Here is a 12,967-nt window from a genome sequence, read left to right on the forward strand (position 1 = left end):
CATTTTTGTTCTGATACATAAATAAAGTTTTCAGTCTTTCTAAGCCAGAGTTAACAGCTACAAAGACCTTACCATTTCCCTCTCTTTAACTTCCACCTCTGATATTACTAATCTCCTCCTCCCAAAATAGTGTTGGAAAACACATTCTCTTTGATATCCTTCAGAAGGATTAACAGGGAGCCCTCGTGGGCAGAGTGCACAGCTAGCTGGTGCCCTCAGGAGAAGGACGGGCAACATCCTCTCATGGTTCTGTTTTTTGTTTCCGTCCTCTCCTGCTTTACAGCCTCTGAAAACCCACTGGAGAGTCAGCTATGAGTTCTAACTACATGGCAACAGATTTCTTACTTTGAGATATTAACAGCAAACCTGCTTTTGCCATCATTGTTGAGGAAATAAATGTGAGGTAACAAGGCAAAAATAAAACAGGAATAACTAGGCTACTGGAGATGACAGAGGTGCCGCACACCCTGTTAAGAGGAAAGAATGTTGAGAATCTTTTTTTAAAGCTCTCCTCCAGTAGAAATAGAGACTTTCCCCACCCTTTTGCTTTAACCAGATAAGGAAGTCCCAGCAGAGCCATCTTTCAAAACAGCACTCTTTTAAGTTGCCCAGCACAAATCATTAAAGAGGACTCCTACTTGTTTTAGACACACTGTACTTGAAAAACACTTTGATTCATCATAGGAGCGTCACACAACAGATGGAGATGAATTAGCTGCTTTCCTAGAACATAAGACACGAGTAGTATTTTCCGTGAGATCCAAGTAAACAGCAGCTAAACAGTGACATTGAGTCATGTTTGTTTAGAACTGCCGAAATCACAGGTATTTAGACATATTCCACATTATCTTCACACTCCAAACAGCACATACAGAACTCGACACACTAACGGTTTTCACTAACACAGTATTTGGTGTTATGTTAAAAAGGTGTGTCAGTGTTGTCAGACTCATGGAAATGACATTACACAGTACAAGAGGACAGGATGACAGTTTTTAGATGTTTTTATATATTGAGTTTCCTTTTCTGCCTATAAAAGGTGTCCTAACCTATTATTTTTACCTACTAACACAAGATATAATGCAGCAACTTAACACCTTCATTTAAATTTGTTTTCACATTGATGTAAACAATTTTCAGAAGTCTACAGAGTAATTGTTTCAGACAACCCAAAATTTAAACACTTAAATGACCTCCAAAGGGGCCAAAGGTGAGTTTGATTTTTCATGTCATAGCAGCCTTCAGTTTTATAAACCCTTTTAGGTCCTTAACATTTCAAGAAGCTGTTCCTTTCTCTTGCCACACTGGATAGTGTAAAAGATACATGTATCCTCAATTTTCCTTCATCCAACAAAACAATCTATCTTCAAGCTTCCTAACTCTTTGTGTTCCTTTTTCTGCTTTCAGAGTATTCTTTTTCTCTTCATGACTTTAATGTTTGCTTCCAAGCACATGGCATGTAAACAATGTGTATGTAGCCATCTGTTTGCAAGTAGGTGATTACACACAAAAGTAATGCAGAGATTTCCAGGTAAGTGCAAAAGCTGACTGACTCAAGTTCATAGCCTTTACACTTGAGATAGCTAGCTTTTAACTTAAAAATAAACTGACAGTGATCACACGTCATATAACTCAGCAGTCATTCAAAGTAACTACGTAAGCTAATGCTGCCTTAACTCAGGCTTTCGAGCTTCTAGCTTCTCATTGTTGGAAAAGTCTCAGATAATGTATGCTTTCGTTTTAAACACTCATTACCAATATTCAGAAAAAATAGAGCATTTTTTTTGCCAAGTGTTCATGAATGTAAGTTAAAAAATTATATTTGATTTGGATTCAAATATTTATAGATTTACACTATACCTATATCTTCAAAATACATTGTATAATATTTAATAAAACCAAATACAGAAAATAAAGTTTTCAACGCTATTTGTACAAACCCCTAGAAAAGCTGCTTTTTCTTTATAAGGCTGTTGGCAATCAATCAGAACCATGAAAAGAAATAACGACCTTTGGTTGGTGTACTCTTTGACAGGGGTGGATGGTGCAACTACGGTAGTGGGTAAGCCATTTCACTGGTGACACTTTGATACAACTAAACACGTCCATGACTGGGATCCTCAGTCACTTTCCGATTCTTCTTCTTCACCTATTGGATATGACTGGATGTTATTCTGGGTGTACATTTTTGTTTTAACAGGGCAGTTGTGGTCCATGAGAATAGCCTAAAAGAGAACAAAGTAGATAGAGGGAGATTAACTTCTTGTTCATAACAGTAAGGTGGTTTTACACCACAAGTTTCCAGCAGCTCTCAACCTCGTGTGCAGAAAGTACAGACGACTTAAAGCCCTTACTGATGAAGGTCAAGGACTATAGCCCTGAACAGGGAAAACAAATCAGCATCAAGAAAACAACACAACAGAACCATCAGGCCACAGTTTGATAGATGGAGAATACACTGAAGTAGCCAGTGATTGTGTTTTACTTGGACCTACAATCAGCACCCACAATAGCAGCAGTTAAGAGCAAAGATGTTCCACTGGGCAAATCTGGTGTCTAGGACCACTTGAAAGTGCTAAACAGAGCAAGGATGTCTGCTTAAAGACTAAGGTGTACCTGACCCAAATCATGGTACTTTTAGTTTGCGTATGTGTGGTTTGGTTTTCATATACATGAAAGTTGAGACAATGAAAAAGGAAGACCAAGAATAATTCCTTTGAATAGTGGTGATGGCAAAGAGTATTGGATTTGGTAGAAAGAGTTCTTTTTACGAGCAGATCGATCCTGGAGGAAATGGGACGAGGGTGTCCCTCAGAAGAAAGAATGGTGAAAGTTTGTCCCACATATTTTGGACAGGTTATCAGGAGGGGCTGGTGCTGGGAAAAAACATCTTGCCCCTGAGTAGGATCTGGGTCTTAGCTGGTCCTTCATGGGGATCCCACGCCTGTAAATCACACAGGCGAAGACTGCCCATCTTTCTTCCTCCTCCTTGGTAAGACCACCAAGAGGTTGGCACCACAACTCTCTAGGGACCATCCCACCAGAGCTAATGAGGGCCCAAAGAGTAAGACCTTAAAGAGATGGATTGACAGTGACTGCAATAATGAACTTGAGCTTGGCGGAGACTGGTGATGGTACAGGATAAGGCAAGATTTCAGTCTATCACCAGCACCTAACAGTTTGACAGCTGTGTTCCACCCTGTCAGCCACTCTTAACCAGGGTACAGCTGCCAGGCTTCTGGCCTGAAGATTTTGAGCTTCACACTCAGTGAAAATTCAGACAGGAGACTGCAGACGTTGTGCAAAGGGGCCCTTTTCATTATACGTGTCAAGGGCCACAAGTTAGTTCTTGGGATCGGATACACCACAGAGCTAGCATTACGCAAGCTGGGTTTTAAAGGAGTTATAGCCAGGATCTTGGAGCTGGGGCTCTGTGAACCAGGTCACCCAGTCCAACACCACTGTGATAGTGGGTGAAGGGGAGAGAGCTCCATTGTTAGAAACAGGCCTGAGGCTGAACTGAAACCTGCCTCCAGGATTGTGGCTCCAGTTCTGATAGCTGCTCTCTCAGACTGCCCTGCGGGCCACAGCACGGCTGAGGGATTTCTCTAGGCCAAACACCCCAGGGCCCTTTTCATAAGCTGATTTCCAGATCACCTCTCCCCAACTCCTGGCTAACCTCTAACCTCACTGTATGATTTTTAAGCCCATCTGCCGCCTGAGGGGCAAAGGAATCACATCCTTCCTTTATCATTACTTTAATATTAAAACTGTGTGACTGAAGATGCAATACTTTTATGTCAACCTGCTCCCCCCCAGTGGCCAAGCATTTGGGATTGTTCCCCCTGCAGGTGAACCAGGCACAGAGCACAGAACCTGATGATACAGGTGACATTCAGCGTACACCTGAGTGTGACACGTGTAGCCTCTCCACCTCCCAAGCAGGGCCAGACAGGAAGATCTTGATGGAGGGGTGCACAGCTAGAAGGTGCCCGGGCAGCATGAAGCCCCAGTCTGCTCTTGTAACACTCAGAGCCTTCAGACAAGGCAGCAGCCAGCCAGCGAGCGCCCACTGTGTCTCATTCTCTGTAAAGACATCTCACAGAGTGTTCCTCTTTCAGGAGAACTCAGCCAGATTTCCCCAGTATCTTTCTGCGCATTTGGAACATCTAAGTGGCAGTGCTTGTACTGCCGACACGGACCTCTTACAAGCTGGCTGGTGCTGGTCGGCAGCTGCTCCTCTCAGTTCTCAACCCACAGGTTTGATTACCATCTAGAACTCCACTCAGTGCTTAAACCATCATTTCTTGAGAACTTTTAGAATGATCTGGGTGTGGGCGGGCGGGCCCGATAAGGACTCCCTTCACCGCCCAGGTTAGGCTGCAAACCCAGCTGTTTCTTTTCTGTGCTTCTTGGCCAGGAAATTGACAGCTGCATTTAATAAAGAGCTCTGTCTAAAAATAATTGGGGACATTGTACACAATAGCCCATTTCCTCGTGTGGATGTGCTTAATACACACGCACCCCCAAATGGCCAGGCGCCCACTCATCTCCTTGGATTCGTGATTGACCAAGGACTTTGCCAAGAACCACAATGGCTGAGGAAGGACCAGGGGGAGGTGAGACAGGAATTTCCAGCCCTATAGCAAGTTGTATTTCAGGCCCCGTCACTCCAGGAGTTCGAATCCACCCGTGGCTCCAGGAGAGAAAGCTGGGCAGTCTCCCCGTTGGGATCACAGCCATGTTAAGCAGATGGACGGTAGGAAGGAGTCGGGACAGACACAGCAGCACTGTGGTAGACTGTTCCCTCTCACGACAGGGATGTTAACATGTTGCAGGCCATCACCTAAGACTACAGCACAGTGAAACAGCGGACCAGCGTATCAGGCACCTCTCCTGTGTGGTCCATCAGTGACCTCAATGAAGACCATATTTAGATGGGCCTCATCCCAGGAGTCAATGAGGTAGTGCAGGTCTCAATTCTCCATGAGCGGGTGCTGGGGAAAGCTAGAGGGACGAGTGGGAGCTGAGCCGAGCCTTGAAAGATGGAAAATATTAGGACAGCGCAGGAGGTGGGAACGAGCTAAGCATAGATGGATCATTTACTAAAGAGACCACGGAATCAGAGACGACACGGGCTGAGCCAACCGGGCCACCAACAGAGATCTGATGACAAAGTCCAGGGGGATTCTATGGGAGATGCCTGCCCAGAGGGTATGCGCTGGTAGTTCAGTGAATTAAGTGTTGGCTGGTAGTAAAACCCACCAGCTTCTCTGCAGGAGAAAGATAAGTCCATCTGCTTCTGTCAAGATTCCCAAAACACGCTGCTGTCAAGTTGGCTGTGACTCACAGCAGCCCTCCGGCAGGTTTCAGAAGCTCTAGGTCTTTACAGGAAGAAAGAGTCCTTTCTCGCCTCGAGCAGCTGCTGGATTTGAACCACTGACCTTTCTGTGAGCCACTTGGAAGCCACATGGAGCAGTTCTCCTTTGTCTTACAGGGCTGCCCACTTTACATATATTTTTTTTTATTTTTTTATTTTATTATTTTTGTGTGAGTGTACCGTCAAATCAGATCTGACTGGTACAGGAGGAGATTGTCCCTCCTTCCCCAGCAGAGCATCTTGTGGATTCGAACCATGCGCCTCTGGGATTGTAGTTGCAGTTCCTTGCCACTAGGCCACCAGAAGGGCTGCTCACTTTAGAATCGACTTGACAGCAGCAAAGTTTTTGTTTTAATCTCTATGGGCCCAAACTTATTTTAATTGGGGAGCTCCACCAAACACTGTCCACTATGGGTAACCATTCTCACATTTGGCACATCAGTGTCACAGTGTTCAGCTTCACAGCAACCACGAGTTACCTCTGTACAGCAATGCACAGATCAGTGCTAGACCACTTAGAATAATATTTGACCAAAAGTCAACACTGAATATAAAATCATGAAAAACACACAGAATTACACACAAACAAATAGAAGAAAAACTCAAGTGCTCGCACTCCCATGACTTGACCCTCGGGACACAGCCTCAGATCTGTCTGCACGAGGCCGCCCCAGCCGCGCTCTGCGTTATAAGACTCCTTCCTAATGAGACGGCTGTTTGCGCGGGGCTGTGCATCTCATTGTCACACTCTTACCCCTGACACTTTGTAATGGCCCATCTGCTCTGCACGCCAGCGCTGGTCTGCACTGGGTTCTCTCAAGTGTGCAGTAATCCATCCTCCTCCCTGGTGCTGTCCTGCCCTCACCTACCCCCACCTCGGGCACCGGGGCTCTCAGTCTCCAGGCCTTCCTGCTCCGCCCGCCCAGAGAGGAGACAGCAGCCGCCAGCCAGCAGTACTCAGACACTGCCATCCACCAGTCAAGTGGCAGCCGACTCGGTGCCTTCAATTACAGGCATCAGTTAGGGACAGCGAGATGGGCATGTTCTCAAGTTTTTAATGATTCATCTTGCTGAGTGCTTGTTAAAGATTTTGACATTTTGCAGGGAAAGCGGCTTCCTGGAAACCTGTAATTCTTATCACTTTGCCTTTCAGTATTGTCTCTCCCCCTTCCTTTGGTTTGTTTGGTTGTTTATCGTTGTGGTTTTGATGTGTGTTTTTAGATGAATTAAGGCCTGGATTTAGGTATGGAAGGAGAGGGAGGTACTGAGGCCACCTCCTGACAGCCAGCTAAGACCAGCTATCGTCCACAGACAGACACAGAGGCTGTGGCCCAAATCATGCCTATGGGGGGCCTCCACCCGACTGTTGTGGGGCTCATTTGGCAACAAGAAACCCTGAAAAAGGGGAGAATGAGAGGAAAATGTTACAAGGGTAGCACCCTAGGATGGGACATGAGAGCGTGGAAGAAGAGTTTGTGATAATGTGTGAACACCGGCCACGTGACCACCTAGAGTGACCGCTCTTCTGGGATCCATTCATTTCAATCTCACTGCCATGGTGTTTCAGTCACTTGCTATGTGTCTGGAAGTTGGACAATGAATAAGCACGAGAGAAGAACCCTATGCCTTTGAGTCGTGGTGTTGGAGAAGAGCACTGAATATCTCACAGGTTGCCCAAGGACCACATGAGTCTGTCTTGGAGAAAGGGCAGCCAGGGAGCTCCTTAGAGGCAAGGACGGCGAAGCTTCATCTCACAGACTTTGGACATACTGTCAGGAGGGGTCAGTCCTTGGAGAAGGACATCATGTTTGGGAAAGTGGAGCGAAGGTAAAGAGAGAGAGACCCTCCACAAAATGAACTGGCATAGTGAGTAACAAGCTCAAGTCTCTGAGACGATGGGGATGCCCACGAGGGGGCGGGGTTCAGGAGGTTGTTCATAGGCAATGTTAGGGTTCGCACCTAAAAGCAACCGCAGCTACACCCTAAGATAGACGCTGTCATTTCCCTCAGGGACCAGAGGAGGGGCTGAAAGCAGGCAGGCCTTAGTGCTGAGGTTGTACATTAGGAAAACCAGAGCCCGTGACATCCCGTCCACACTGGCAATAAGTGAACGTCATCTACTGGGTGCTGGGGACATTAATGGCTGATCATGTTTCAGTCAAAACAGGTTCAAAGTAACCTGATTCAGCTATAATCACACTCACACAGTGACAACAGAATGATAGCTTTTTAGCTGTTGCACTGACGGCTGTTTGGGTAAGATACTGTGTTGGGGCCAGCTGAACAAAGGGGACTGAGAACTGACAAGACAATCATGGGGGCTGGAAAACAGGAAGTCCCTCGGAGATAATAGCTGTTCAGGGCTAGAGATGCAGCTACAGCAGCTAACTGATGAGGGTGACCCTAATGTGAGGAGGTGCAAAGCAGGAAATCAGGAGATCATTGCTACATCATCGTCCACGCCACTGCCTCGGACATGCCATGGCTATGCCACAATTACGTCATTAAATTCTTCATCATTAATAGCACCAGGCCTATTTTAAAAACACACTGAGTGATTATCAATATCAGTATTGGCTGAATATACCTAACTTTAGGATCTCTGTTTTTAAAACCACTTGTTGTTGTTGTTGTTGTTGTTGTTGATTGCCTTCGGGTCAAGCACGACTTGTAGCGACCCTATATAGCACAAAAGGCCTGAAGCCTCTCGACAACTATCAACATTTATCAAAGTTCACTGAATTTCTGGAGGTATGTTATTTAGGAAGTGGATGCCACTCCCGCTTCCAAACCACTTGACTCTTCAGCAAAAATCATAAAAGGGAAGTTCAGGAAATGTCAAAGCACTCAGAAATATTCACTTCAACCATCAGAAAGAACATCTGGTCCACTAAGGAAACCTCCCAAATGAGCCTCACGTCCATTCATAAACACAGAAGCCCACCATCTCCTCTAGTCTTGTCCATCCATCTTATTAGATCTCAATCCAAGGCATTCCTAATTCCAGAAATGGCTATCACCAGCTGACATTTCAAAGATAAACAGCCTCACCCTTAAGTGTGAATTAATAGCAGAAAAATGGAACTTCTTTTCTGGGTCAATTCAATAATCTCAGGAAGGCTAAAATGAATGCTGCATTTCAAAATTCAAATTTAGAATCAACAAAGGTGAATTTGCTCAAGAATGAGACATTGATATCCTATCCTACGACACCTTGCCCAATAGTAGTGGCCACAAAGCCATGAATTGGTTCTCCTGCTCACATGTGTGTCAAAAGATGCACATGTTTTCCTCAAGGGACGTTACGAACACGAAAACCACCCCGGAACCTTACAAACACAGGAAGGACCAAGACTCACTCGATGCTGTGAGCATCACAAATGGCTAATCCTGGGAGTGAGAGCAGGAGGCAGAGAAAATACGTCCACGCTTTTTAAGACCAAAACTGAACTGAGCTGCCAACATTCATTGACTCTGAGTCATGGTGCAGATGCGTAACACTGATTATCCCACGGACCGCCAAAGGAACAAAGAAATCTGTCTTGAAAGGCATGAAGCCACATGCTCCTTAGAAACAAGAATGGTGACACCTCCCACATACTACAGGCATTTTACCAAGAGGAGCCAGTCCCTGGAGAAGGACATGGTGTTTGGAAAAGCTGGAGGTCAGGGATAGAGAGGAAGCCCCTCGGTGGGATGAACTGGCCCTGTGGCTCAAACTGCAGGAGTTAAGTGCTGCAGAGATTGAGCTCGGTGCATGGTTGGACAGGGTCCCATTCTACACAGTCTGAGCTCGGTGTGCACCCGGACAGGGTTCCATTCTGAAGACTGAGCTCAGTGTGCACCCAGACAGGGCTCCATGCTACAGAGACTGAGCTTGGTGTGTGATCGGACAGGGCTCCCTTCTATCACCCTTGGGGTTACTATGATTTGGAGTCAACTTTCAGACACCCAATAGTAACAAGATGCTATTATTTTGACACAAATCTATACCAACTGCTAATGTACATACAATAATAACTTCCCTCTTCATATATATAAAGCTACTGCCCCATACAGAAGAGAGAACAATTGCCCTGTAAAAGCAGAAAAGGAGCTCTTACAAGGTGCAGGCTTTAGAAATAGGCCAGGAGGAAGCTATGGGGAAGACCATGGCAACAAGATCAAGGAGAGATACTTCATCACATCCTGAGTTTTCCTTACCATTTTTTCTTCCTTGGCAGGTGGACTTCGAAGAAAAAAGCAGAGAGGAGCAAAGAGAATATTAATAATTCCGATAATGGTCATGAGCCATGGAAATCCGATGGTCTTGGCGATCGCTCCACCCGCAGAAGGACCTTGCAGGAAACAGAGAATTAGCACCAGCACTTGTCAACTGTCTCAGAGACAGAAAGATGCAAATGTTTCAGCAGGCATTAGCTGCCAAGCATGGAGACCAAAAGTCCTTCCGCAAAGCCAGCGTCCTTACCTATGGCGTATCCCATACAAAAGGCAACATCTGCAATGGCGTACACACTCCCGTAGACAGACACATGGCGCAGGTCCACGAGGTAGCCCATGATGGGCATCATGGATGAGTCCACCATTCCTGTAGGCAGTCAGGAAGCACAGTCTAGAGAAAGCTGGTCCGGACCGCAAACAGGCCGAATGCCATGGACCTGTGTCCTAACTCACTACCCTTTTTGTCACTGCTACGTCTGGTCTTAAGGACAGACTGTCTCAGCCTTTGGCTGGGACTGGAACATAGTGCTGTCATCTCCATCCCTGTCAGGCCAGCCTTTGCTTGGTCTCGGCGCTGCCTTACCTGGTCCTCCACCGGCCCACTGACCACCCTGTGACGGAGAGCACCCATTCCTCTGGTGGTGGCCTACCTTGTCGTTCATCAGATAAGGGGAGCTGCAGGTACCTCACTGTGTGGACCCTGAGCCCAGGCCCTCTTTGTGCTTTTTTGATTCCTGATAATCTTCCTACTTTTTAAAACAATTCTATTAATTTTAATGAACGTTTACAGACTCCTAGGGTTTCCAGTTATTCACTGTTGCACTTTTCTCCCTGCCTATCCCCACCCCCTCAATTCACTCTTCTCCTTGAAAAGAAAGAAAAACTCTTTCATTGTTATGCAATCCCTCCCCCCAAGTCCACTCCACTGTGCAGCCTTCACTCTGGACTCCTGTAATGACAAGAATACCCATTCATATGTTCCTTTCAAACAGTTCTCTCCCTCATCTGTTTCAAGGCAATATATTATCATTCCTCCCCTCCTTTTCTGTCTTCCCTCAACTTCGATGTCAGTCCCATTTTACAACAGTGGCCCTATGCAATATTTGTCCTTTTGTGACAGATATTTCACGAAACAATGTCCTCCAGGGTCACCCATTTTGCTTAATACTTCATGAGTTCCTTGTTTTTCAATGCAGCATAGTATTCCATTATGTGAATATACCAGAGCTTCTCTATCCAATCGTTTGTTGATGGGCACTTGGGTTGTTTCCAGCTCTTTGCTATTGCAAACAAAGCTGCAATAAACGTGGGTGTGCAAGTCTTCTTACTTTTTGGTCCGCTTGCCCCTCGCTCTCTAAGAGTGGACACACCCAAGCTCCTCCCCCAGTTCCCTACTCACCTTGCCCTCAGCCTCATCCTGAGATTTATTAAGCTGGGAAATACCAGGCAAGATCAGAGAGTTTCACGTTTGAGGGGCCTGAGAGAACAGCTGACCCTACTCAGAACATGAAGGCCAAAAGAGACTTGCTCATTTAATTAGTTTAAAAGAAAAAGAAAGAGAAACAAAAACAGGACTAGACTCTCAGTTCTCTCAATCAGCCAGGACAGGGAGCATGAAGGAATCACGTGCTTTTAAGCTCTGAGTTCAAAGCCCTGACCGAGGACCACACTCACGCCTTCACCTCTCTGAACTTCAGTTTTCCTGTCTGGGAAATGGGGACAATGACTGACTAAAATGAGACGGCATTTGTGGACACACTCAGGGGGCACTCAGCTGTGTTCTCTCACCTCCACGTGTGACGAGAAGCAGGCAGACAAGATAAACGTCTCATTCAGTTAATGTTTCCTGATCACCTACTATGTGCTAGGTGTGGGGACACAAGGTGGACAAGACTAGCACAAGAACTAAACATCAAGCAGAGAAATGAAGAGTTAATCACCACTGTGATTGGTCTACAAAGGTTCTGTGGGAGGAGATAGACTATTTATAAATATACACCCACATATACCCATATGCACAAACATACATGTGTGTTTATGTAACACAGACATACAGGTGTACACACCTACCGACACTGTATGCACATACATGATGTGTGCCTATGTAATATATCCACATGTACATATGCACACATATATAGCATGTACATGGAATAGAGTGTATATAATATATACCTATACATGTGTATAAACATACTTGCCACATGTATGTAGACATACTTGCATATACTTATATGCACATATGTGTGGTTGTGTGTTACGTATACCTACATATATGTATTCAGGGATCTCTGGTGGCCTAGTGGGTAAGGAATTGCACTGCCAACCCAAATGCATGTGGTTCAAATCCACCAATGGCTTGTGGGGAGAAAGATGAGCAATTTCCTCTGAAAATCCACTAGAGGGTCTGCTATAAGTATGTTCTGACTTAATGACATTTAACAACAATAGCATGTGTATATATTCACACACCTATACGCACACACACACACACACACACACATATAGCTATGCATGTGTATAGATACATACACACACACACTGAGACGCTAATGTTGAGAGGTCAAAACAGTTTCCATTCCCTACACCACTCAAAGACTTAATTTCTCACCTTATCCCATGATAGATTTAACTGTTTGTTTTATCTATATACTGTAAATGGTAATTAATCCAAAATACTTGGTTTTATTATTAATTCAAAATATTTTCCCTAATAACAGTAATATGTAGTTACTGTTCTTCACAATTTGAGGACTTCTCCCTTGCCTGTGAAAATTCCCATGGCGCAGGCAGGCTTGTTTCAGTCCATGCTTCAGTCTGCATTTTGTTCTAAACCCGATAAAAAAAACAGCCGTGAGGTCTTCGCCCGAGATTCATATGAGGACGTCTGTTCCCAGAGGTAGGCACACAACTGATGGGCCCTGGGTGTGGGGTTCTCCTGCTTGCTCGCCTCGGCACACAGGCTCAGTTTGCCTCTGTCAACATCAGCCTTTCCAGAGAGTCTTCAGAGACTCCAGAGAGTCTTCAGAGCGAGAAAGGACTAGTCCATGGTAGCAGGGATCCTTCAGAGGACCATCTGTAGCACACTTAAGCTACGCTGCCCACAGCCGCCTCTCAAGCTTCCAGAGGTTTATCTCCAGCAACTACAGTCAGGCAGATGCAAGGAAACCTTCCCCAGGGATGTCAAGAACAGAGTTAGGCAGAAAGCTTGCTGACTTACCAATTGCAAAACCAACTCCAAAATTGGGAGCTATGAGTCCGTAAATGGTTTTTGCAGAAGGAATCTGTAAGAGAAAAGAAATGTTATTTTAAAGTAAGTTCCTAATTTTTAACTTTGAAACACTTTGGAGATTCTTAAAAAATATG

The 12,967-nt window shown here is 45.3% G+C and overlaps 1 protein-coding gene across 1 annotated transcript in view; it reads right to left on the minus strand.

Moving 5' to 3' along the window:
• Positions 1–1,813: 1,813 nt before the first annotated feature.
• Positions 1,814–12,967, minus strand: part of SLC18A2 (solute carrier family 18 (vesicular monoamine transporter), member 2) — a 39,034-nt gene continuing 27,880 nt past the window's right edge. The window contains exons 13-16 of the mRNA XM_006879907.1: positions 12,822–12,885; positions 9,849–9,968; positions 9,584–9,717; positions 1,814–2,225 (exon numbers count right to left, since the gene is read on the minus strand). Of these exons, the coding sequence (XP_006879969.1) occupies positions 2,121–2,225; positions 9,584–9,717; positions 9,849–9,968; positions 12,822–12,885 (423 nt within the window). The 3' untranslated portion in view covers positions 1,814–2,120. The remainder of the gene's footprint in view (positions 2,226–9,583; positions 9,718–9,848; positions 9,969–12,821; positions 12,886–12,967) is intronic.

Source organism: Elephantulus edwardii, unplaced genomic scaffold (assembly GCF_000299155.1).
Source record: "Elephantulus edwardii isolate Elephantulus edwardi_28Jun2011 unplaced genomic scaffold, EleEdw1.0 scaffold00006, whole genome shotgun sequence".
NCBI classification, from domain to species: Eukaryota; Metazoa; Chordata; class Mammalia; order Macroscelidea; family Macroscelididae; genus Elephantulus; species Elephantulus edwardii.